The 26,561-nt window shown below is 43.8% G+C and overlaps 1 protein-coding gene and 1 long non-coding RNA gene across 3 annotated transcripts; one reads left to right on the top strand and one right to left on the bottom strand.

Annotated features, from left to right (window-relative positions):
• Nucleotides 1–948: 948 nt before the first annotated feature.
• LOC135524605 (uncharacterized) lies at nucleotides 949–18,364 on the top strand. The gene is made up of 3 exons (XM_064952294.1): nucleotides 949–2,099; nucleotides 12,114–13,002; nucleotides 18,275–18,364. Exons 1-2 carry the CDS (start codon nucleotides 1,092–1,094, stop codon nucleotides 12,882–12,884), a joined length of 1,779 nt encoding a protein of 592 aa, XP_064808366.1. The 5' UTR covers nucleotides 949–1,091; the 3' UTR covers nucleotides 12,885–13,002; nucleotides 18,275–18,364.
• Nucleotides 16,498–24,998, bottom strand: LOC135524606 (uncharacterized). Of its 2 annotated transcripts, XR_010452999.1 has the most exons (6): nucleotides 24,674–24,998; nucleotides 24,005–24,112; nucleotides 23,691–23,752; nucleotides 22,914–23,335; nucleotides 17,975–18,669; nucleotides 16,498–17,734 (listed from the first exon to the last, which is right to left on the bottom strand). It is a non-coding gene; the product is annotated as an uncharacterized LOC135524606 (long non-coding RNA). The 2 variants fall into 2 exon arrangements; XR_010452998.1 differs by lacking the exon at nucleotides 24,005–24,112 and having other exon boundaries at nucleotides 24,674–24,996.
• Between the last annotated feature and the right edge of the window lie 1,563 nt (nucleotides 24,999–26,561).

Genomic DNA, 26,561 nt, shown 5'->3' with positions numbered 1-26,561 from the left:
CTCCTTTAGGGTGCATCCAAGGAGGGAGTCGCACAGTGAGTCAAAAGACCCCTAGGAGGCATCTCTGGGTTTCTCAGACACATCACAACTAATCCAGACAGTTGCCAAGCCAAGATGGGATTTGAATCAAGCTTCAAATAGCAGCTGCCACTGCATAACTGGAACAAATAGAAGTCATAGAAGCAGAAAATAACATGAAACAACAAGAGGTGCCTCAGCTCCATAGGTGACAATACTGTAGTTAACGGGCCGGGACAGGTGTGTTACAGATTGGATCTGCTCAGGGCTTTTATGTCTGTGTAGCTAACTGCTGTATGCTACGGGTGCAGTGTTGTGCACCCACCCCACCCCCTCCTTATCCCCTTCTCGCCCCTTCTGGTATCCCAAGCTGAACAGGAGTAATCAGATGAGAGGCGGAGTGGGGAGGCTCACGTGGGGACACAGCGTCTACCAGGGATTAAAAAACAAAAATCTTGATTGAAGTTCCACTAGTCTCACTCTACAAGCGGGTTAAATGGGAGAGAAAGAGACAGACATACAGAGAGAGAGAGAGGGGAAGAGAGAGAAAGGTACAGAGGGAGGTACAGCAGTGAGAAGGAGTGGGAGGAATAAAGAGCGAGAAAGGGAGACAGCGCAGTGCTGGGCGGCAGGGGGAATGAGTGTGAGAGAGAGAGAGAGAGAGAGAGAGAGAGAGAGAGAGAGAGGGGAAGACAGGAAGCGTGCCACAGCCACTGAGCCAGAGACGCAGGGAGAGGAAGACAGAGAGGCCATGAGCAGCAGAGAGGGCAACAGTGGGAAGCAGTAAGGATCACAGCGTGCTAAGACGGAGAGTGAGGGGGAGGACCAGGAAGAGAAAGAGAGAAAAAACAAAGGGATACAATCAGAAACAGGCTTGGACAGGAAAGGGGAGCGGGCGGGTGGGGGTCTGAGGAGAAATAAGCGGAAGAAAGTTTTCGAGAGAGAGGAAAAGAGCGGGAGAGGGAGAAGTCAATGAGAAAAACATTCCATGTGAATGTCAAGGGCGGGAAGCTGGAGGGACAAAGCTAATTCTTTAAGGAGTCTTCCTCTGTGGCTGCTGGACTGCTTCCGTCATGTTCTCAGACACCAGAGCACCTGGGGAGCACAGAGGCTTTCAGCACAGCAACCCTCATCTCAACCTCTGGCTCCACAATAGATTCAGGGCCCATCACAGTGACATGGGACTCAATGGGCAGCGCAGGCGGACTGATGCCAACCTTACCTATCCCAACAGAGCCAAAGAGGTAGGCTTTAAATCACAAGAGGTTATCAACAATATACATGTGAAGGAAAGGATGGGTCCCCATTTGAATGGACTGGGATTGGAGGAGCTAGATTTAAGAAGCCAAGTTGGCAGTCCTTCCAGGTGGAGCCAGGTCCGGTCTCCAGAGCCAGGCCTGAGACACAGCGCATCTGTCAGGAACCACTACACAGAACACTCCTTTGTTTGGAACCACCGCCAGACGTTACCACACCCCTCAGTCAGGAACTCCGTTACTGCCCCCGCTCCACCAACACAGTTCAAAGGTCAAGACGGCTGTAAAGTGCCTGTTTGTTTGGAGGACCAGCTTTGGGGTTACCCCAGACAGACCTGTCAGAGAAACCTTCATAAATCCAGCTGGGTGGATACAACCACAGCCACACAGGGCTTACCCAGACACCAGAGTTTCGGTTCTACCTTGAGGTCCACCCCCAAAAAAGTCAGAAACATCCAGAGAGACTTGACTAGACCAGTAGGCGGACCAGAGACCAGAAGAGACCAGAAATACTTGACTAAACCTGTGGAGGGTTACAATGGACCCAGCTCTCTGCATGAGGTCATATTCTCTACAGAGGTTCCTCAGAGAAATATTGGAGGTCCCACTCTCCGACCCCAGCAGAGCTCCAGTAAGCCCTGTCCCACCCCAGAGGATGTCCAGACCAGGCCCGCCAGCGGCCACCATGGCTCCAGGAGAGGGCCAGGGCTGACTGGGTCGAAGAGGAGCCACCGGAAGGTGGTCCGTGATCAGATCCGGAGAGTGGTGGAGAACCTGGAGGAGGTTCTAGGAGGCCTGAAGGACATCCATCAGGAGATGAAGGAGGTAAATATGTTTCTGTTTGCCTATAAGTTACAGATATCTTTGATGGGAGGATTTAAAGCTGTTTCTTGTGCAGAGCTGTGGTGTAGTGGTAACACTCCCTGGCACAAGTCACATGTACAACGGAGACTGGGGTTCAATCCCCGCATCCCACTGTTCTGATTTCCAAACTGTCTCAATAAGTGTCAAATACTTGGAAAAAAAAAGTTGTTTTGGGAGGGGATAGTGAGCTATATCCTGGTATTGTCATATAGCCTTCAAAAATTTTCAGGTGCTTTCTTTGATGTTCTTTTGATATTTGTATAAACATATTATCACGCTATTTCAGGTCCTGAAGAGACTGTGAAGAGCAGTTGTACAGTGTGCTACTTTTGCACTTCCCAGAAAGAGCATAATACCAGTTCATACGTTTGATACTTTAACATGCATTAAAAGGGCGTCTGAATTGATATACACTGTTATACTGCTTGCAAAGCGTCTCTCCACCACAGTGTCACAGTCTTATCTATGAAACAGCATAGAAGTGAAGATTTCACTGCATTTTTAAAGGGAGGAAGTGGTGTGTGCTGGGTCGTTCCACCCATAGAGAATGATAGAGAAAGCATCCCTATATCGTTTCCATTATGACGTCTGTGAGCGCACGGGCCGAGCCATTGAGGAAATCTCCATTTTAAACTATAACATTTTCTTCTTCAAATAATAAAAAAATATATATATATATTTAACCTTTATTTAACCAGGTAGGCTAGTTGAGAACAAGTTCTCATTTACAACTGCGACCTGGCCAAGATAAAGCACAGCAGTTCAACACAAACAACACAGAGTTACACATGGATAAACAAACATACAGTCAATAATACAGTAGAAAAAGTCTATATACAGTGCGTGCAAATGAGGTAGGATAAGGGAGGGAAGGCAATAAATAGGCCACAATGGCGAGGTAATTACAATATACCAATTAAACACTGGAATGGTAGATGTGCAGAAGATTAATGTAAAAACAGAGATACTGTGGTGCAAAGGAGCAAGATAAATAAATAAATACAGTATGTGTATCGGCCGTCATCGGTGGAATTAGGTGAGGAGCAATGCGCAGCGTGGTACGTGTTCATCTTTTTAATAAAGTAAACTGAACAAATCAAATCAAATTTATTTATATAGCCCTTCGTACATCAGCTGATATCTCAAAGTGCTGTACAGAAACCCAGCCTAAAACCCCAAACAGCAAGCAATGCAGGTGTAGAAGCACGGTGGCTAGGAAAAACTCCCTAGAAAGGCCAAAACCTAGAAAGAAACCTAGAGAGGAACCAGACTATGTGGGGTGGCCAGTCCTCTTCTGGCTGTGCCGGGTGGAGATTATAACAGAACATGGCCAAGATGTTCAAATGTTCATAAATGACCAGCATGGTCAAATAATAATAAGGCGGAACAGTTGAAACTGGAGCAGCAGCACGGCCAGGTGGACTGGGGACAGCAAGGAGTCATCATGTCAGGTAGTCCTGAGGCATGGTCCTAGGGCTCAGGTCCTCCGAGAGAGAGAAAGAAAGAGAGAAGGAGAGAATTAGAGAGAGCACACTTACATTCACACAGGACACCGAATAGGACAGGAGAAGTACTCCAGATATAACAAACTGACCCTAGCCCCCCGACACATAAACTACTGCAGCATAAATACTGGAGGCTGAGACAGGAGAGGTCAGGAGAATAACAAAGAACACTGAATAACAAAGAAACAACTGGAACAGTTCTGTCTAGTGTAGACACACAAAGACTTAAAACAACCACCCACAAAATGCATTTGTTTTGCATAAATATGGTTCTCAATCAGGTTCTCAAACGATTGACAGCTGCCTCTGATTGAGAACCATACCAGGCCAAACACATAAATAGAAAATCATAGAAAAACTAACATAGACAACCCACCCAACTCACACCCTGACCATACTAAAACAAAAGACAAAACAAAGGAACTAAGGTCAGAACGTGACAGTATATGGATGAGGTAGTTGGATGGGCTGTTTACAGATGGGCTATGTACAGGTGCAGTGATCTGTGAGCTGCTCTGATAGCTGGTGCTTAAAGCTAGTGAGGGAGATAGGAGTCTCCAGCTTCAGTGATTTTTGCAGTTCGTTCCAGTCATTGGCAGCAGAGAACTGGAAGGAAAGGCGGCCAAAGGGGGAATTAGCTTTGGGGGTGACCAGAGAGATATACCTGCTGGAGCGTGTGCTATGAGTGGGTGCTGCTATGGTGACCAGTGAGCTGAGATAAGGTGGGGCTTTACCTAGAAGAGACTTGTAGATGACCTGGAGCCAGTGGGTTTGGCGACAAGTATGAAGCGAGAGCCAGCCAACGAGAGCATACAGGTCGCAGTGGTGGGTAGTATATGGGGCTTTGGTGACAAAACGGATGGCACTGTGATAGACTACATCCAATTTGTTGAGTAGGGTGTTGGAGCCTATTTTATAAATGTTATTGCCGAAGTCAGGGATCGGTAGGATGGTCAGTTTTACGAGGGTATGTTTGGAAGCATGAGTGAAGGATGCTTTGTTGCGGAATAGGAAGCCGATTCTAGATTTCATTTTGGATTGGAGATGCTTTTTTGGATTGGAGAGTTTACAGTCTAACTAGACGCCTGGGTATTTGTAGTTGTCTACATATTCTAAGTCAGAACCATCCAGAGTAGTGATGCTGGACGGGTGGGCGGGCAGGTGCGGGCAGTGTTCGATTGAAGAGCATGCATTTAGTTTTACTTGCATTTATTACTTGCAATGAAGCTCGTCTGGAGGTTAGTTAACACAGTGTCCAAAGAAGGGCCAGAAGTACAAAGAATGCTGTCATCTGCGTAGAGGTGGATCAGTGAATCACCAGCAGCAAGAGCAACATCATTGAAGTATACAGAGAATAGAGTCGGCCCAAGAATTGAACCATGTGGCACCCCCATAGAGACTGCAAGAGGTCCGGACAACAGGCCCTCCGATTTGACACACTGAACTCTATCAGAGAAGTAGTTGGTGAACCAGGCGAGGCAATCATTTGAGAAACCAAGGCTGTCGAGTGTGCCAATAAGAATGTGGTGATTGACTGAGTCGAAAGCCTTGGCCAGGTCGATGAATACGGCTGCACAGTAATGTCTCTCATCGATTGCAGTTATGATATCATTTAGGACCTTGAGCATGGTTGAGGTGCACCCATGACCAGCTCTGAAACCAGATTGCATAGCAGAGAAGGTACGTTGGGATTAAAGAATGGTCAGTGATCTGTTTGTTAACTTGGCTTTTGAAGACCTTAGAAAGGAAGGTTAGGATAGATGTAGGTCTGTAGCAATTTGGGTCTAGAGTGTCTCCCCTTTGAAGAGTGGGATGACCGCGGCAGCTTCCAATCTTTGGGAATCTCAGACGATACGAAAGAGATGTTGAACAAGCTAGTAATAGGGGTTGCAACAATTTCGGCAGATAGTTTTAGGAAGAGAGGGTCCAGATTGTCTAGCCCTGCTGATTTGTAGGGGTCCAGATTTTGCAGCTCTTTCAGAACATCAGCTATCTGGATGTGGGTGAAGGAGAAATGGGGGAGGCTTGGGCAAGTTGCAGTGAGGGGTGCAGGGCTGTTGACCGGGGTTAGGGTAGCCAGGTGGAAAGCATGGCCAGCCGTAGAGAAATGCTTATTGAAATTCTCAATTATCGCGGATTTATCGGTGGTGACAGTGTTTCCAAGCCTCAGTGCAGTGGGCAGTTGGGAGGAGGTGCTCTTGTTCTCCATGGACTTTACAGTGTCCCAGAACTTTTTGGAGTTAGTGCTACAGGATACAAATTTCTGTTTGAAAAAGCTAGCCTTTGCTTTCCTAACTGCCTGTGTATATTGGTTCCTAACTTCCCTGAAAAGTTTCATGTCGCGGGGCCTATTCGATGCTAATGCAGTACGCCACAGGATGTTTTTGTGCTGGTCGAGGGCAGTGAGGTCTGGAGTGAACCAATGGCTATATCTGTTCCTGGTTCTACATTTTCTGAAAGGGGCATGCTTATTTAAGATGGTGAGGAAAGCACTTTTAAAGAATAACCAGGCATCCTGTACTGATGGAATGTCAATATCCTTCTAGGATTACCAGACCAGGTCGATTAGAAAGGTCTGCTCGTTTAAGTGTTTTAGGGAGCATTTGACAGTGACGAGGGGTGGTTGTTTGACTGCGGACCCATTACGGACGCAGGCAATGAGGCAGTGATTGTTGAGATCCTGGTTATTCTTTAAAGGTGCTTTCAGCAGAGATGTATTTGGAGGGCAGGTTGGTTAGGATGATGTTTACAGATTTGGTGTTGCACCTGGTAGATTCATTGATAATTTGTGTGAGATTGAGAGCATCAAGCTTAGATTGTTGGATGGCCGGGGTATTAAGCATGTCCCAGTTTAGGTCAGCTAACAGCACGAGCTCTGAAGATAGATGGGGGGCAATCAGTTCTCATATTCTGTCCAAGGAACAGCTGGACAAATGCTATTTGTCACTTGCTTCGAAACAGCAGGTTTGGACTAACAGTGAAATGCTTACGGGCCCTTCCCAACAATGCAGAGAGAAAGAAAATAGAGAAATAATTGAAAAGTAAAACATTTAATAATAAAAGTAGTAATAGATACATAATGAGTAACGATAATATACAAGGAGCATCAGTACCAAGTCGATGTGCAGGTGTACGAGGTAATTCAAGGTTCACCTTTTGTTGCTGAAATGAAAACACATAAAATCACACTTTTTATTTACACACAGTAACCCACAATATCCAAGTGAGAAAAATTAACCCACAATTAAAACAGTAAAATACCATATTTGGATAAGTGAACACCCCCCTGAGTTAATACTTGGTGGAACCACCTTCTGCTTGAATTACAGCCATAAGTCTTTTTGAATACGTCTCTACTAACTTTGCACACCTAGACTGTGCAATAGTTGCCCATTCTTCCTTGCAGAATTGTTCAAGCTCAGTCAAAATGCATAGTGACCGCTCTCTTTAAGTCATTCCACAGCTTCTCAATGGGATTTAGGTCGGGGCTTTGACTAGGCCACTCAAGGACATTCATCTTCTTGTCCTTCAGCCACTGTACAATTACTTTGGCGGTGTGCTTTGGGTCATTGTCATGTTGAAACATGAACCACCTTCCCATTTTTAACTTCCTGGCAGAGTGCTGCATGTTCTCAAAAATCTGTCGGTATTTTGTACTGTCCATTTTCCCTTCTATCCCGACAAATGCTCCCTGCTGAAGAGAAACACCCCTCAACAGGATGCTGCTGTCACCTGTGCTCCCTCTCCGGCCTCTAGGTCACCAGGCTGCTCCTTATGGAGCACACCTGTCAACATCGTTACGCGCATGACACTCACCTGCACTCCATCACCTCCTTGATTACCTGCCCTTTACATGTCACTCCTTTGGTTCCTTCCCCAGGCACCATTGTTTCTGTGTCATGTCTGTGCGTTGCCCATGTTTCTTATTTGGTATTATGTTGTGTTTATTTATTAAAACACATACTCCCCGAACTTGCTTCCCGACTCTCAGAGCACATCGTTACCACTGCGCTTTACTATAGACTTGGTGTTCTTTGGGTGGAACGATGTATTGGGTTTTCGCCAGATGTATCGTTTTGCATTCAGGCCAAAAAGTTTCATTTGGTCTCATCTGACCACAGCACCTTTTGCCACTTGGCCTCGGAATCTACAATGTGCGAAGCTCAAACCAGACTTGATGTGGCTTTTTTGAGGAGTGTTTTTATTCTTGCCACCCTCCCATAGAGGCCAGATTTGTGGAGCGCTTGTGGTATTGTGGTCACATGCACACATTGACCAATATTTGCCATAAAGGCCTGAAGCTCCTTCAAAGTCACCATTGGCTTCTTGGTAGCATCTGATCAGTCTCCTCCCTGCCAGGTCATCCAGTTTGGAGGGACGGCCTGATCTATGCAGGGTCTGGGTGGTGCCATATGCACCAATGGTCTTAACTGTGCTCCGAGGGATAGACAAAGCCTTTGAAAGCTTTTCATATCCATCCCCTGACTTGTGCTATCCACAACTTGATCTCATAGATCTTTTGAAAGTACCGCCCATAATGGATTATTTGCTATGAATTGTACTACTAAGCAGTGGAGTCCTCTATGAACAACTGCTTTTATTCTGAACTAATCAAAGTTACTACAACTGATCACAGATGGAAGCCAATGAACTTGATTTGTGGTTGGTTATACCTCAGCAAGTTTTCAATTTAAATTCTAAGGGGGGGTTGACTTATCCAAATAGGGCATTTTACTGTTTTTTCAATTGATATTGTGGGTTACTGTGTGTAAATAAAGCTGGAAAAAGTATAATTTTATGTATTTTCATTTCAGGCTGTAAGGCAACAAAAGGTGAACATTTTGAAACGGTGTGGTGACTTTCTATACCCACTGTATAACTAGGAATAAAGTGCTAGATAGTAAACGATAGGAACACGGATGTGATGAGTCAAAAGAGTTAGTGCAAAAAAGGTCAATGCAGATAGTCCAGGTAGCTATTTGGTTAACTATTTAACTAACTATTTAGCAGTCTTATAGCTTGAGGGTAGTGGCTGTTCAGGGTCCTGTTGGTTCCAGACTTGGTGCATCGGTACCGTTGCCGTGTGATAGCAGATAGAACAGTCTATGACTTGGGTGGCTGGAGTCTGTGACAATTTTTATGGCTTTCCTCTGACATCGCCTGGTATAGAGGTCCTAGATGACAGGGAGCTCAACAATGATGTACTGGGCTGCCCACACTATCCTCTGTAAAGCCTTGCGGTCGGATGACGAATCAGTTGCCATACCAAGCGGTGATGTAGCTGGTCAAGATGCTCTCAATGGTGCAGCTTTATAACTTTTTGAGGATCTGAGGGCCCATGCCAAATCTTTACAGCCTACTAAGGGGGAAGAGGCGTTGTTGTGCCCTCTTCACAAGCGTGTTGGTGTATTTGGACCATGATAGATCCATAGTGATGTGGATGGGGGTACTTGGCCATCCGTTTCCTGTAGTCCACGATCAGCTCCTTTGACTTTCTGACGTTGAGGGAAAGGTTGTTGTCCTGGCACGACACTGCCAGGTCTCTGACCTCCTCCCAATAGGCTGTCTCATCGTCGTTGGTGATCAGGCCTACCACCGTTGTGTTGTCAGCACACTTAATAATGGGGTTGGAGTCATGCGTAGCCATGTGGTCGTGGGTGAACAGGGAGCACAGGAGGGGACTAAGCACGCACCCCTGAGTGGCCCCCGCGTTGAGTGTCAGTGTGGCCAATGGGCTGTTGCCTACCCTCACCGCCTGGGGGAATCCCATCAGGAAGTCCAGGATCCAGCTACAGAGGGAGGTCTTACTCTTAGTGATGAGCTTGTAGGCCACTATGGTGTTGAATGCTGAGCTGTAGTCAATGAACAGAATTCTCACGTAGGTCTTCCTTTTGTTCAAGTGGGAAACGGCAGTGTGGAGTGCCATACAGATTGCATCATCTGTGGATCTATTAGGGTGGTATGCGAATTGGAGTGGGTCCAGGGTGTCTGGGATGACCGTGTTGATGTGAGCCTTGACCAGCCTTTCAAAGCATTTCATAATTACAGGTGTGAGTGCTAAGGGGTTAACCTGTTTAAAGTTCTTACATCGGCTACGTAGAGCGTGATCACACAGTCATCCGGGAACAGCTTGTGCTCTTACGCATGGTTCAGTGTTGCGTGCCTCTAAACGAGCATAGAAAGCATTTAACTTGTCTGGTAGGCTCGCGTCACTGGGCAGCTTGCAGCGGAGTTTCCCTTTGTAACCCGTTTGCAACACTGCCACATCCAACGAGCGTCAGAGTGTGGAGTAAAGGTGATCTAGAGTTATTTTGTCTCTAGTTGCACTGGTGACATGCTAGTAGAAATGAGGTAAGACGGATTTCAGTTTTCCTGCATTAAAATCACCGACCACAAGGAGCGCCACCTCTGGATGAACATTATATTGTTTGCTTATAACCTTATACAGCTCGTTGAGTGCAGTCTTAGTGCCAGCCTCAGTTTGTGGTGGTAAATAAACAGCTACGTAAAATATGGTAAATATTTGGTAAATAGTATGGTATACAACTTATCATGAGGTGTTCTAACTCAGGCAAGCAGAACCTTGAAACCTAATATTAGAGATTGAGCACCAACTACTAACTAACAAAGAGACACACCACCATCCTTGAGTTTACCTTACGCTACCGTTCTGTCCTGTCGATACATAGAAAACCAGAGAATATTATCCATGGCCTTGTTCAGCCAAGTTTCCGAGAAACATAGGATATTACAGTTCTTCAGGTTCCGTTGATAGGATAGTCTCGAACGGAGCTTGTCCAGTACCTTCTCCAGTGATTATACATTCGCCAATAGAACAGAGGGTAGAGGTGGATTATTTACTTGTCCGTAGTTTCATCAGGGTACCCCGCAAATCAGCCTCTATATTGTCGCCTCTTTCTCTTCCGAGTGTCGGGATTACGGGCTGGTCCGGGTTGAGCAGTATGCCCTCTGCCACCAAATCATTGAAGTAGAAATCTTCATCCAAATTGAGGTTAGTAATCGCTGTTCTGATGTACAGAAGTTATTTTCAGTCATAGGAAATGATGGTGGGAACATAATGTATAAAAAAGTTACAATCAGCGCAAAAAAAATAAAAAAATAGCAGAGTTGGTCAGGAGCCCGTAAAACGGCCTTTATACATTCCAACACCATTCTCTTTTGTTGGCAAACAAACTGAAAGGAATACATTATGCCACTTGTAGTGTGTTGTTTGAACAGGTATAAAGCCAATGTTGCTGATTTACTGCCACCTGCCATTATGGAATTTCTTCTCATGAGTATATTCATTGTCTGACTCCTCCTGATGACCCGGATGGAATCATATGATCCTTCCTTAACCCATTGGACGTCCCACCCACTTGACTACTTCAAAATGGTGAAAGTCCTCAATTGTGCAGCCCATGCTAATACAGGCTTTTGGCTAGTAGAGGCCTCTATCATTCTCTATGGTTCCATCAAATGAGAAAACCTTCTGGGTAGTGTAACTTCGTCCATTTTCCCTCCATCTCATTTTAACATTCTGTTATAAAGAGCACATGTTAAACTTAATGAAAAACAAGTTTCCCATCGCAAGGAGTTAATTAAATACAAAAATTAAGTTCCAAATAAAGTTACAGGGTTGACGATTTCCTCTTAAATCAGTCATAAATCCCTATGGAAGCTTGCTGTGTGCAACAGGGAGGGGTAATTGAATGCAAATGGTTAAAATACTGGATTTGGGCACTTTAGCAAGACTTAATTCATTTAAAAAAATCTGATGTATTAAATTGACCATGTGGTCTATATTAAAGGGCACAATTTCTATTGGTGCACAATTTCTGCTTAAAATATCAACGGTACGCAAACAGGCGCTCTTTTCATGGAACGACCCTGCTATGCTCCATTTACCTAATGTAGGCAATGTTTTAAAGTGATGCTCAGCGGCGGTACCCTCTCCTCTCCAGTCCTTCCACCACCAGATGCTGACAGAGGAGCAGCTGGAACCATGCTTTTAATCCATTTATGGAAACGCCTGAGCCCTGGCTCATATTCTCATCCCATAAAAGTGACATGTAAATCGGCCCCTCTCACGTTATCTTGTTGCATTACAGTCCTGTATATGGCACTCCTGCCGTGCCAGGGGGAAAGTTCCGCATAAGTACAGTCCGAGAGCAAGGGTATTCCACAGGGTATTGCAAACGATAGTAGAATGTTAAATAAATGTATGGAGTAACATTCAGCGATGCTGCTCTTATAGTGTGGTGCAAGGAAAATCTCTTACTGGACCAGGTGGCCAGGGACCTGAAGGAAGACACCAGAGAACTTGAGTAGTTCAGTGAGAAAAACAATTTGCCTAGCAACAGTACGACCACACACAGCAAAGGCTGAGGCAGATCAAACATTTTCTCCATCTCATTTTCTCGCATCTCTCCAGCCCCATCTCTGACGTGCATCTTAATCTCTTTCACAGGTGGTGCAGCAGATTGAGCTGCTGACCTCGTCCATTGACCTGAGTGAAGGGGAAGCCAGCCCCAGCCTGCCCAGCGACAGTAGCTCCACCTCCAGTGGAGTCGCGATGGGCAGTAGCCATCAGAGGCCCAGAGGCCCAGGGGGTGAGGAGGCCAGGCAGGGGGACGCAGCTCTGTCCTCCCTCATCAGGACTAACTCACCCCAGCGTCACAACCCTGCCTCCAGCCCGGTCCGCCTTCCCCACCAACTTGCTCCCAGGCCTCACAGGAGTAGCCCTGTTCGCCCTCCCACCTCTGGTCTGTCCCCCATCAGTACCAACCCACCTCACCCCAACACCCATGATCCCTCAGTCAAGAGCAAGAGTTTACATTACCCCCTCAACCATGCCTCTAACTCTGCTCTCTTTCACATCCTTGGACTTTCCCCCCATGAAATAAGTTCCCCTCCTCACCCCTCTGCTCTCGGTCCTTCTGTCACCTTAGAAACCCAAACAGGGTCACCCATGAGGTCACCTCTCCCTGTCAGCCCACCCAGAGCCCGTAAGACCCAGACCATGGTGGAGGGAGTGAGGACAACATCTGCTAGACCGCTGGGGCTAACGCAGGGCCAGACAGTCCCACACGGCCCAGGGAGAGTTCCGGGGCCCAAGGGCCACAAGCCGCCTCCTTACCCGCACGATGGGCACTTTGATCGGGGGGCAAGTAAAGGCAAGGACCCCAAGAAAGCTCCCCCATATCCTGTGAAGAGAAGACTGCTCTCGACCACGGTGTGAGAGGGAGGTGGTTGGATTAATGGAGCAACTACCACAGAGCTGAGGGAGCAGAGGGTGATTTAAGGCTCGCCAACTTGAGCAGAGCCCACATTTCCAAGGTGATGAGAGGTGTCTCGGGGTAGGTATATGTCAGCAGAGTTCTGCTGCATTTGTCCGGACACCCTTTCCACCTTTCTGGCTTGGCTCTGACCAAAGATAAGAGACAGGATAAGAGACAGCAACACCTGGCTCGGCGCACTTGTAACTACTAGGGCCCGATGCAGATACCCACTTAGCAGAATAATGACACAACCAAATAGGAAGTGAGAGCATCTCTTTGGCGTACCATGTCTCTTGGCTGACTTGGTCACCCAGTGCTTGGAAGTGTGTCTGGGGGAGATAGGGGAGAGGGGGACAGAGACAGTGGGGCAGCTGGCCATTAGTCCTACCCTTCAAAGGGCCCTTGGTGGTGATTCCTAACCCAACCCTCCTCATCCACAAGCTCCATCTGTTCCCTGTAAATGTCAATCAGGAAATACAGAGGAAGAGAGAGAGAGATGGGGGAACGCAGTCCAAACCGGCCGAGAGCATTCAAAAGAGAGAAATGATGGCGCAATCATCGGGTTGTATCATGGTGCCCATAGTTCAGAATCAATCTGCCTGTATCACAGTGGTTGTAACGTGCTATTGCATGTTGTAGATAATTTGTATTTTTAGTTAAATTGATGCCATCTTGTGGACTTGACATGAACTTCAGCAGATACATTTGTACTGGAAATTTAGGGATTTTAGGAATACCTTCCAATGCAATTTTAAGACAAAGTTGGCTATGTTTTCTGATGGGAAGTTCAAGTCAACAGTTATAGTAGTAACAGATGGCCAATAGTAACGACCTGTTCATAAACTGAACAAACATATAAATGCAACATGCAACAATTTCAAAGATTTTACTGAGTTACAGTTCATATAAGGAATTCAGTCGATTGAAATGAATTCATTAGGCCCTCATCTATGGATTTCACATTACTGGGAATACAGATATGCATCTGTTGGTCACAGATACACAACATGAACAAAAGTATGTGGACACCTGTTCGTCGAATGTGTCATTCCAAAATCATGGGCATTAATATGAAGTTGGTCCCCCCTTTGCTGCTACAACAGCCTCCACTCTTATGGGAAGGCTTTCTACTAGATGTTGGAACATTGCTGCGGGGGCTCGCTTCCATTCAGCCACAAGAGCATTAGTGAGGTCGGGCACTGATGTTGGGCGATTAGGCCTGGCTCGCAGTCGGCGTTCCAATTCATCCTAAAGGTGTTCGATGGGGTTGTGGTCAGGGCTCTGTGCAGGCCAGTTAAGTTCTTCCAGACCGATATTGACAAACCATTTCTGTATTGACCTCGCTTTGTGCACGGGGGTAGTGTCATGCTGAAACAGGAAAGGGCCTTTCCCCGAGTTCCCAGTTGTCTTGAACTCATTGAAGTCAGATTTCCCAGTCCAAGTTAAGTTGTTTTGAGCACAGCACAAATCATGCTTCATTGACAGCATGGCCAATGTTGAATGTTTATAATTTTAAGCTTGGATAAGAGACCCTGATACCCAGACTTGGGACCACACAGTCACTCCACTGAATAGCAGGCTAGTGATTGCTTTGCAATGCTTGCAGTTAGCTACTTCCAAACCACTCATTGTTGAATTTGCAACTTCCGACTTGTTGTGTAATGTTGATGTCCAATGGTCGATGAGCACCGATACGTTTTATCTATAAATTCTCTTCATTATTTCCCTTCATATGACAAGGATTAAAAAAGATTTGCCAGTAGATTGTCAACTTGATTCAGGATGATGACTGCGAGCCAAGATTTTGAAAATATGATGTTGACATGATCAGTCCAATCAAAGGTACTGTAGATATAACATGATTTGACGTAATTTTATCTGTGGCCAATGACCTTGAGCCTTCTTGGATGGGCTCTTCTAATGTAAATATATGTCAGCACACAAGGGGCTTGAATTTTTGAGCTCTACCCTTAGACTTGGTGGTGAAGTAGTGTCCCCATGAGTGACAGAACACTGAGCCAATCACGGCGCAACTAGAGAACATTACCAACCCCTACGCTACATAAACTCAGCAAAACAAGAAACGTCCTCTCACTGTCAACTGTATTCATTTTTAGCAAACTTAACATGTGTAAATATTTGTATGAACATAACAAGATTCAACAACTGAGACATAAACTGAACAAGTTCCACAGACATGTGTAACAGACAAAAGTAACAGTCAGTATCTGGTGTGGCCACGAGCTGCATTAAGTACTGCAGTGCATCTCCTCCTCATGGACTGCACCATATTTGCCAGTTCTTGCTGTGAGATGTTACCCCACTCTTCCACCAAGGCACCTGCAAGTTCCCGGACATTTCTGGGGGCAATGGCTCTAGCCCTCACCCTCTGATCCAACAGGTCCCAGACGTGCTCAATGGGATTGAGATTAGGGGTCTTCGCTGGCCATGGCAGAATACTGACATTCCTGACTTGCAGGAAATCACGCACAGAATGAGCAGTATGGCTGGTGGCATTGTCATGCTGGAGGGTCTTGTCAGGATGAGCCTGCGGGAAGGGTACCACATGAGGGAGGAGGATGTCTTCCCTGTAATGCACAGCGTTGAGATTGCCTGCAATGACAACAAGCTCAGTCCGATGATGCTGTGACGCACCGCCCCAGACCATGATGGACCCTCCACCTCCAAATCGATCCCGCTCCAGAGTACAGGCCTCGGTGTAACACTCATTCCTTCAACGATAAACGCAAATCAAACCAACACCCCTGGTGAGACAAAACTGCGACTAGTCAGTGAAGAGCACTTTTTGCCAGTCCTGTCTGGTCCAGCGACAGTGGGTTTGTGCCCATAGGCGACGTTGTTGCCAGTGATGTCTGGTGAGGACCTGCCTTACAACAGGCCTACAAGCCCTCAGTCCAGCCTCTCTCAGCCTATTGCGGACAGTCTGAGCACTGATGGAGGGATTGTGGTGTAATTCCTGGTGTAACTCGGGCAGTTGTGGTTGCCATCCTGGACTTGTCCCGCAGCTGTGATGTTTGGATGTACCGATTCTGTGCAGGTGTTGTAACACGTGGTCTGCCACTGCGAGGACGATCAGCTGTCTGTCCTGTCTCCCTGTGCGCTGTCTTAGACGTCTCACAGTACGGACATTGCAATTTATTGCCCTGGCCACATCTGCAGACCTCATGCCTCCTTGTAGCATGCCTAAGGCAGGTTCACACACCCTGGGCATCTTTCTTTGGTGTTTTTCAGTCAGTAGAAATACCTCTTTAGTGTCCTACGTTTTCATAACTGTGACCTTAATTGCCTACCGTCTGTAAGCTGTTAGTGTCTTAACGACCGTTCCACAGGTGCATGTCCATTAATTGCTTATGGTTCATTGAACAAGCATGGGAAACCCTTTACAATGAAGATCTGTGAAGTTATTTGGATTTTTACGAATTATCTTTGAAAGACAGGATCCTGAAAAGGAGAGTTTGTTTTCCGCTGAATGCCCCACCACCACAGAAAGCACTGAGCTTGGCTGAAACATCTGCATTTTGGAGCTGCCTTACTCAAGAAAGCAAAAAAAGAGACCATGTTTGTATTCGGCTTTATTAACTCAACAATTTTATCATTATTTCTTTTACATTGTTTGCAAACAGCCCAAAAACATTATGCACATTGAATTGTCTTTGTGTTATAGCTACATTTTCATAAGGAACGTAATAATGTTGGAATATTCTGGACTGAAAATGTGTGTCCTAATAATATAAAAAAAGAGCATGAGATCAGCACACAGAACTCTGAAAGTAATCCAAGCTGAAAACCATCAAACCTGAGCATGGACAGCAGTGTGAAATCTTAGCTGTGTCAAAACAAATAAGAACACACATTTCACATTCCCAGACAATATGACTTTTATTGGAGCATCAGTTGCACATTGTGATTTAGAAATCAAAGGAGTAGAAAATAAAATATTTAAAAAAGTGCCCGGTGGTATTTCCTTTTGGGAGCCAAGGGACTCCACTATCAACACTGAGTGAGGGCCTCCTCTAGACAGACAGGGATGAACCTTGTATGTGTTGGCAAGCTAACTATCCTCTACATCAAGGCAATATGTCTCTAATCCTGGAAGGCCAAATAAGCATCTGTTCTAAAGCTCCACCTAGCTTCATTAAGACTGTTGGTAGGAGTGAGAGAGGAGGGAGAAAAACTAAATCAACTGCATTGAATGATGATTGGTTGGTTGAATCAGGTGCTCTATCTAGATCAAAAGAACATAGAAACTGGGGCTCCATGCTCTACATTATCTGTACTAACCATTCACTTGCTTAGAGAAGAAGCAGACTGGAAAAATGTATATATATCTTAACGTGCGCACGAAGAAGACAAATGATTACTCACATTTCCCTGGCTTAGCATAATACCAATACATCCTCTGAATCTATATCTCTCTACACCCGTTAAGATCAGACATCCCAATATGCATTCTCATACAGTATGGAACATAATGAATTTTCCATGTAAAGCCATAATACTCCAAATAAAAACAATAGATTTATTCAACAGCATATTTGTAGACCACCAAGGTCTAAGGCTGTCACTCATTACTGTATCGTCCTTCGTGCTTGAATATCGTCCTTCACTTGCCACTGTTGTCGACATTAGAGCACAATGGCCTGCCTTGAGAGCACGCCTGGATGTCACCATTTGATGATATTACAACAGTCATTCGGATTTCCAGCCAATCAAAGCTCATCGCGTCGTGTCCGGCCAATAATAGTCAGTTTGGAGAGCTCAGCGCGGAACTTCCCATCTTTGTGGGTCACTGGAAGGGTGATGGGAGAGGAAACGAGTTACTACAACATCATAACACAAGTACAACATTCAATGAAAAAACAACATTCAGTAGTAGACAGTGGCATACCATAGATTCATCATCAATGCTATCTACTTTTGTCGCAAACACTTCATTCCAGACAAATAGGTAAAAAACAAGAATAGTTTTGATCTGTTGTGACAGACATATGGGAATGGAGCTCAGTAGTAAGCAGACTAGTCATCTCACCTGTAGAATCCCCCACAGTGAATTCATCTTCCTTCAAAGTCACATCCCTCTGTCCTCCCGCCACAGTCTGGGACTGTGGAGACGATGACGGGGAGAGATGGGAGCAGGGGATTGACCAGAAAAGGGATAACAAACAAGGGGATGAAAGTGTGAATGGAAAAGAGAGAAACTCATCACGACAGAGGCAAGGAGAGTTATAGTGGAGTGACAAGGTCGAGGAGATGTTCTGCTTCTCAGGAGTGCTGGTTATTTTTATCCCAATGTTTAGTGAGTGTTGTTTTTTTCTCTGTCTTTTCACAGGGGACAGTGCCGTCAGGAGGAGAGGTTGAACGGTTCTGTTCTGACGACAGCGTATGTCTGAGGCTTTGTCCTTGCGAGGGAGGATGGTCAAGAGGCCTGTGGGAGAGCAGTGTATGTGCGGCGATGTACAAAGCCTCCTCGCCTGACAGACTCCTCAGAACAGTGTTTCCCTGTATGGTGTTTTGGTAAACACTGGTGGGTTGCCATTGATTTGTGTGAAAATGTGGCAATAAACTGCGTCATGACTACAAACATCAGTCTAGTTTACATAGTAGATCAGAGGACAGACACAGAACAGACCGGTTTAGGAACCACTGCCTTAGAACTGTGTGCAACTCACATGTGATGTGACACTAGTCTGAGAGTTGTTTGTACTCTGAACACAGCAACATTCACTTGGGAGAAGAATACATGGTTAGATCTGAATGCAACATGGGTAACAATGTACTCTCTGACTGCAATATAATGTTCTCTCAAATACCTACAGTACCAGTCAAAAGTTTGGGCACACCTACTCATTCAAGTTTCTTCTTTATTTTTACTATTTTCTACATTCTACAATAATAGTGAAGACATCAAAACTATGAAATAACACATATGGAATCATGTAGTAACCAAAACAGTGTTAAACAAATAAAAATATATTTCATATGAGATTCTTCAAAGTAGCCAGCCTTTGCCTTGACAGCTTTTGTGCACTCTTGGCATTCTCTCAACCAGCTTCATGAGGTAGTCACCTGGAATGCATTTCAATTAACACGTGTGCCTTGTTAAGTTAATTTGTGGAATTTCTTTCCTTCTTACTGCGTTTGAGCTAAATAGTTGTGTTGTGACAAGGTAGGGGTGGTATACATAATAGCCCTATTTGGTAAAAGACCAAGTTAATATTATGGCAAGAACAGCAAAGACAAAAGACAGTCCATCATTACTTTAAGACATGAAGGTCAGTCAATTCGGAAAATTTAAATAACTTTGAAAGTTTCTTCAAATGCAGTTGCAAAAACCATCAAGCGCTATGATGAAACTGGCTCTCATGAGGACCGACACAGGAAAGTAAGACCCAGGGTTACCTCTACTGCAGAGGATAAGTTCATCAGAGTTACCAGACTCAGAAATTGCAGCTCAAATAAATGCTTCAGAGTTCATGTAACAGAAACATCTCAGCATCAACTGTTCAGAGGAGACTGCGTGAATCAGGCCTTCATGGTCAAATTGCTGCAAAGAAACCACTACCAAAGGACACCAATAAGAAGAAGACTTGCTTGGGTCAAGAAACATGAGCAATGGACATTAGACTGGTGGAAATCTCTCTTTTGGTCAGATGAGTCCAAATTTGAGATTTTTGAATCCAACCGCTGTATCGTTGTGAGACGCAGTGTAGGTGAACGGATGATCACCACATGTGTGGTTCCCACCGTGAAGCATGGAGGAGGTCTGATGGTGTGGGGGTGCTTTACTGGTGACACTGTCTGTGATATACAGTGTGGCAAAAAAGTATTTAGTCAGCCACCAATTGTGCAAGTTCTCCCACTTAAAAAGATGAGAGAGGCCTGTAATTTTAATCGTAGGTACACTTCAACTGAAAAAAATCCAGAAAATCACATTGTAGGATTTTTAATGAATTTCTTTGCAAATTATGGTGGAAAATAAGTATTTGGTCAATAACAAAAGTTTATCTCAATACTTTGTTGGCAATGACAGAGGTCTAACGTTTTCTGTAAGTCTTCACAAGGTTTTCACACACTGTTGCTGGTATTTTGGCCCATTCCTCCATAGAGATCTCCTCAAGAGCAGTGATGTTTTGGGGCTGTTGCTGGGCAACACGGACTTTCAACTCCCTCCAAAGATTTTCTATGGGGTTGAGATCTGGAGACTGGCTAGGCCACTCCAGGACCTTGAAATGCTTCTTACGAAGCCACTCCTTCGTTGTCCGGGCGGTGTGTTTGGGATCATTGTCATGCTGAAAGACCCAGCCACATTTCATCTTTAATGCCCTTGCTGATGGTAGGCTTTGTTACTTTGTTCCCAGCTCTCTGCAGGTCATTCACTAGGTCCCCCCATGTGGTTCTGGGATTTTTGCTCACCTTGTGATCATTTTGACCCCACGGGGTGAGATCTTGCGTGGAGCCCCAGATCGAGGGAGATTATCAGTGGTCTTGTATGTCTTCCATTTCATAATAATTGCACCCACAGTTGATTTCTTCAAACCAAGCTGCTTACCTATTGCAGATTCAGTCTTCCCAGGCTGGTGCAGGTCTACAATTTTGTTTCTGGTGTCCTTTGACAGCTCTTTGGTCTTGGCCATAGTGGAGTTTGGAGTGTGACTGTTTGAGGTTGTGGACAGTGTCTTTTATACTGATAACAAGTTCAAACAGGTGTCATTAATACAGGTAACGAGTGGAGGACAGAGGAGCCTCTTAAAGAAAAAGTTACAGGTCTGTGAGAGCCAGAAAATTTGCTTGTTTGTAGGTGACCAAATACTTATTTTCCACCATAATTTGCAAATATATTCATTAAAAATCCTACAATGTGATTTTATGGATTTTGTTTCTCATTTTGTCTGTCATAGTTGAAGTGTACCTATGATGAAAATTACAGGCCTCATCTTTTTAAGTGGGAGAACTTGCACAAGTTGGTGGCTGACTAAATACTTGGAAAATACTCTTTGCCAAGAGTGTGTAAAGCTGTCATCAAGGCAAGGGGTGGCTGCTTCAAAGAATATAAAATATATTTTGATTTGTTTAACACTTGTTTCTACATTATTCCAGATGTGTTATTTCATAGTTTTATTATATTCACTATTATTCTACAATGTAGAAAATAGTTAAAATTAAGAAAAACCTTTGAATGAGTAGCTGTGTCCAAACTTTTGACTGGTACTGTGTGTTGCCATGACAATCTATTTTATCATCTCTACCCATATAAAGCCCTATATTAGCTTTGATTTACAATTGAAGTCGGAAGTTTACACACACCAAATACATTTAAACTCAGTTTTTCACAATTCCTAACATTTAATCCTAGTAAAAATACCCTGTCTTTAGGTCAGTTAGGATCACCACTTTATTTTAAGAATGTGAAATGTCAGAATAATAGCAGAGAGAATTATTTATTTCAGCTTTTATTTATTTCATCACAGTCCCAGTGGGTCAGAAGTTTACATACACTCAATTAGTATTTGGTAGCATTGCCTTTAAATTGTTTAACTTGGGTCAAACGTTTTGGGTAGCCTTCCACAAGCTTCCCACAATAAGTTGGGTGAATTTGGGCCCATTTCTCCTGACAGAGCTGGTGTAAATGAGTCAGGTTTGTAGGCCCCCTTGCTCACACACGCCTTTTCAGTTCCGCCCAAAAATGTTCTATGGGATTGAGGTCAGGGCTTTGTGATGGCCACTCCAATACCTTGACTTTGTTGTCCTTAAGTAATTTTGCCACAACTTTGGAAGTATGCTTGGGGTCATTGTTCGTTTGGAAGCGCACTTGCAACCAAGCTTTAATTTCCTGACTGATGTCATGAGATGTTGCTTCAATATATCCACAGAATTTTCTTTCCTCATGATGCCATCTATTTTGCGATGTGAACCAGTCCCTCCTGCAGCAAAGCACCCCCACAACATGATGCTGCCGCCATCCCCTGTGCTTCACCGTTGGGAAGGTGTTCTTCGGCTTGCAAGCTTCCCCCTTTTTCCTCCAAACATAATGATGGTCATTATGGCCAAACATTTCTATTTTTCTTTCATCAGACCAGAGGACATGTCTCCAAAAAGTATGATCTTTGTCCCATGTGCAGTTGCAAACCGTAGTCTGGCTTTTTTATGGCGGTTTTGGAGCACTGGCTTCTTCCTTACTGAGCGGCCTTTCAGGTTATGTCGATATAGGAATCGTTTAACTGTGGATATAGATAATTTTGTACCTGTTTCCTCCAGCATCTTCACAAGGTCCTTTGCTGTTGTTCTGGGATTGATTTGCACCAAAGTACGTTAATCTCTAGGAGAGAGAACGCGTCTCCTTCAAGAGCCGTGTGAGGGCTGCGTGGTCCCATGGTGTTTATACTTGCGTACCATTGTTTGTAAAGATGAACATGGTACCTTCAGGCCTTTAGGAAATTGTTCCCAAGGATGAACCAGACTTGTGGAGGTCTACAATTTTTTTCTGAGGTCTTGTCTAATTTCTTTTGATTTTGCCATGATGTCAAGCAAAGAGGAACTGAGTTTGAAGGTAGGCCTTGAAATACATCCACAGGTACACCCCCAATTTACTCAAATTATGTAAATTATCCTATCAGAAGCTTCTAAAGCCATGACATAGTTTTCTGGAATTTTCCAAGCTGTTTAAAGGCACAGTCAACTGAGTGTATGTAAACCTCTGACCCACCGGAATTGTGATACAGTGAATTATAAGTTAAATAATCTGTCTGTAAACAATTGTTGGAAAAATTACTTGTGTCATGCACAAAGTAGATGTCCTAACCGACTTGACAAAACTATAGTTTGTTCACAAGAAATGTGTGGAGTGGTTGAAAAACAAGTTTTAATATCTCCAACCTAAGTGTATGTAAACTTCCGTATTCAACTGTAGCTTGCCAGTAAATCAGGATAAAAACAGACCGAAGTGTAAAAATGTGTAGGTAGGTACATACAGTCAATGGAGAAGACATGTTTCCATTAGGATATGCAGTTCTATATCATTATCACTGAGACAGACAGAAGCGCACTTGAACCAGGAGACCAGCGGAGAAGACGGATCAATGCTGCTGCGACAATATGCTGACATTGGACATATACCTTATCTACTTTACACCACAAAAACATGTTAGCAAAGATTGTGCTCCAATGCATTATTATGTAGAAATGCTGATAGGAGAGCAAATTACATGACCCATCTGTATATGGTGGATACTTACATATGCACTGGCATACAGAAGGTGAATTCACCAATTTGTAAGTCGCTCTGGATAAGAGCGTCTGCTAAATGACTTAAATGTAAATGTAATACTCAATCTTTGCTCCTTTCAGCTCAGCCTTGAACTGTGTGAAAAACAGGTAGGACTTCCCTTGGGGTCTAAATAACAAAGAGGAAGAGAGAAATCAACACAAATGAAGATAGGGATTAAATCACCACTGACGTTTTTATTAGATTGTTTTATTTCACCTTTATTTAACCAGGTAGACCAGTTGAGAACAAGTTCTCATTTACAACTGTGACATGGCCAAGATAAAGCACAATTGTTGACTCTGCTGTTAGTTATTCACTAGGCAAAGCCAAGATGAAAAACTGGAACTGATTGACCTGAGATATCTCAGGTGAATGACCACCAAGTGACAGTTGAATGAATAAGTCATTCAGTGTACATGGAAATCTCTGCAGCCGAACTTCAATTGTTCAGTGTGACCTCACACCAGGGATTACAGTTTACCTCCACAAAGAGCAGGAGAACAGACTGTCGTCGTCGCTCAGGCCCACACTCATCAGCCATTGCTGTTGAAACAACATAACATGAAAACATGTTATATTATTATGTTGATTATGTATTTTTTAGGTATGTGAGTAGCATGGCACAGGTTAAAAATGTACTTTCTGTTGATCTACTTTGGAATGTACTTTTAAACTGCACACTAAAACCTATGAATCAGTTTACTGCAGGTAGCATATGTTTCTACTCTAGACTAGAATGAAGTGTCCTATTTATTAGGTTGAAACAACCTAAACTTAGATCAGGATACAACCTACCTCGTTGGTTCCCCCTTGTGATGCATATGTGAATGAACATTCATATTCTCTCAGTGAAAGGAGGAGGAATTAGTCGTCTGCACATTTTTCTTGATGATTAAATTGAGACTGGAATGATCATTAAAAGACAAAACACATTATTTATTTGTAGGCCTAAGTGTTTGGAAGACAAATCGGGTGTTTGGGAGTCAAACAATTTATAGCTCATTATTATTTCAAACATCTGCTATTTGTAATACAACGGGGCACTTTATTTTCAATATTTGTGATTTAACATAAAGAAAACATGGATTGCGTCTGTCGGAAAATGTAGATATATTCTAGACCAATGAATAGCCTCCTTGTGGTACTCCGGTACGGACGTGTCAACATATCAGAGGTCGTTTCCTCGTCATCATGCGACGACCAGAGACTTAAGAAAAAATGTTTTATCTACATAGAGTTTCAATTTGTGAGCGGTGCCATCATGTTCTTGGTTGTTATTTGAATTAGCTACCATATGTGAACATACAGCAAGATAGTTTGCAGGGAATTATAACGTTACTCGGCAATTCGTATGCATATTTGTGCCACTTACAACCTTACAATGTAAAATACACGACTTCACGAGCTGTCTAGTAGTACAATACTGTTTGTTGGCTGGATGTTGTGGCTAGCTATATTGCTTACCATTTTCTCAGTGAACGTGTGCACCATTCCGCCGGGTTTTACGTTGAATTCCACAGTTTTCGTTTGTTCATCGGCACTAGCCAATGTAACTGTTGACGTTACAACCAACAAAGCAAGAAATGCAAAGTTATTTTGCGCCATTTTTGTCTGCTGCTACTGACCGATAACTCATGCGAGTGTCGTCACAGGGAACTCAAAATATTTAAAGTGATGAGGGAATTCGTGAAAAACACGTTTTTGCTCTCAAATACGCGAAACCTCCTGATGTTTTCAAATACAAACACATATGTGGTTAAACAGTTTAATTTATTGTTCTTTTTCACCCTGCAGAAATCTAAATATCAAATCAGTATCTCTCTGAGATAGTTCATTTTTACCACACGAAGGGCGCCATTTTCTAAAAATACTGAGGCTGTTTTCTTGTCTCATCTTGCACTGATGACTAAGTTGTTCTGAAGTTCATATACAGGAGAAACCACACGTTTCAACCTTTTTGTTTATGGTTATTTATCCTCTATTTTACTTGATTGTTTGTTATTTGATCTCATTGAGATACAATATTATTGTATTTTATTGTTTACAAGTCATCGAGAAAACCAAAACAGTCCACAGGTCAATTATGAATAGTTCAATGGTCTTTGCAAGAATTCTACCACTTTTAATATAAAAAAAATATTTTAAAGTGTTAATGTAAAGAAAAGGTTAAAACCAATGTTGTGAAAGTAGACTATTCAACATTATGAACCCATCTGCCCTGGTTCTATAGCAATAGGAAATAACAGTGGTATAGCAGTTGACTCTGTATGTATTTCTGGATCAGCACTGGCCAGCGTCTCTGTTTATTTAAGTCTTGTCTGAGACTTTCATACACTCACCCCTACAAGCCCCTCTCCCTCCACTCTATAGAAGGCCAGCCTGTTTCAGGTTCCTCACGTGCACTGGCTGAAACTGCACTGCTAATTCAGGGATACTTCACTGTGATCTTTGTCCATGATTCATGTGGTGATGACGTATGGCGAGGGCCATAGGATGTGACAGAATGAACGGCAAGAATACAACGCACACTGTGCTTAAGTGTGTAGAAGAAAAGTCACACTTTCTTATTGCTTCCAAAAGCTAACAATTCGGGTATTTCTTAACAAGTGTATTCCTGTCCAAGCTCAATAACAAACCTGCGTGTCTTCACTTCAGCACTACCCTGCTATGTCTGAGAGAGAGCAAGAGAATGAGCAAGACACAAGGGCAGCACTCACCTGACTCTATGGCCCTCTTCATTGAGCGTATTAGACAGATGGGAGACTTCTTGGCAGACGCTCATTTGTATGCTATAAATGTGGAACACCACTAGTATTTAGGACTGTATATAAACAAAAAATAACAGGATCATTAGTTTCAGTTCAGTTTGAATAATTCCCCACCACCCCCAGCCCCATCCTGCTGGTCTCCCCACCCACCTCCTCTTCCCTGCCCAAAAATAATAGAATAACAGGATTTCACCACGGTAAAAATGACTATAAATGACCCTGATGGCGTATTGACTCTTTGGTATTTGCACAGGGACTCTGAAGGAAAAGTACAGGGACATTAATAAGTGCACATTTTTCTATTTCAAACAGGCTACTTGTTAAACTATATTGATGTGCAAATGGGTTTAACCAATAGAATCCCTTGTTCTGCCCAAGTAAACACTCTCTTTTTGAAGCATCAGACACTCAGCTGTTTAACTCTAAAGAAACAAATAAGAAACATTTATTACATTTAAAAATACCATGAGTTCCCAATGTTCCATGTTTTCCAGATATTCTACAAAAAGGTGCAATTCTTTTATTTTTATATTCTTACTGACATGAGTAATAGCCTATTGAAAGCCCAAGCCTATCATACAGGT

Source organism: Oncorhynchus masou, chromosome 31 (genome assembly GCF_036934945.1).
Source record: "Oncorhynchus masou masou isolate Uvic2021 chromosome 31, UVic_Omas_1.1, whole genome shotgun sequence".
Taxonomy (NCBI): domain Eukaryota; kingdom Metazoa; phylum Chordata; class Actinopteri; order Salmoniformes; family Salmonidae; genus Oncorhynchus; species Oncorhynchus masou.
The sequence above is the reverse complement of the archived record's forward strand: the minus strand, read 5'-3'. Positions and strand labels throughout refer to the sequence as shown.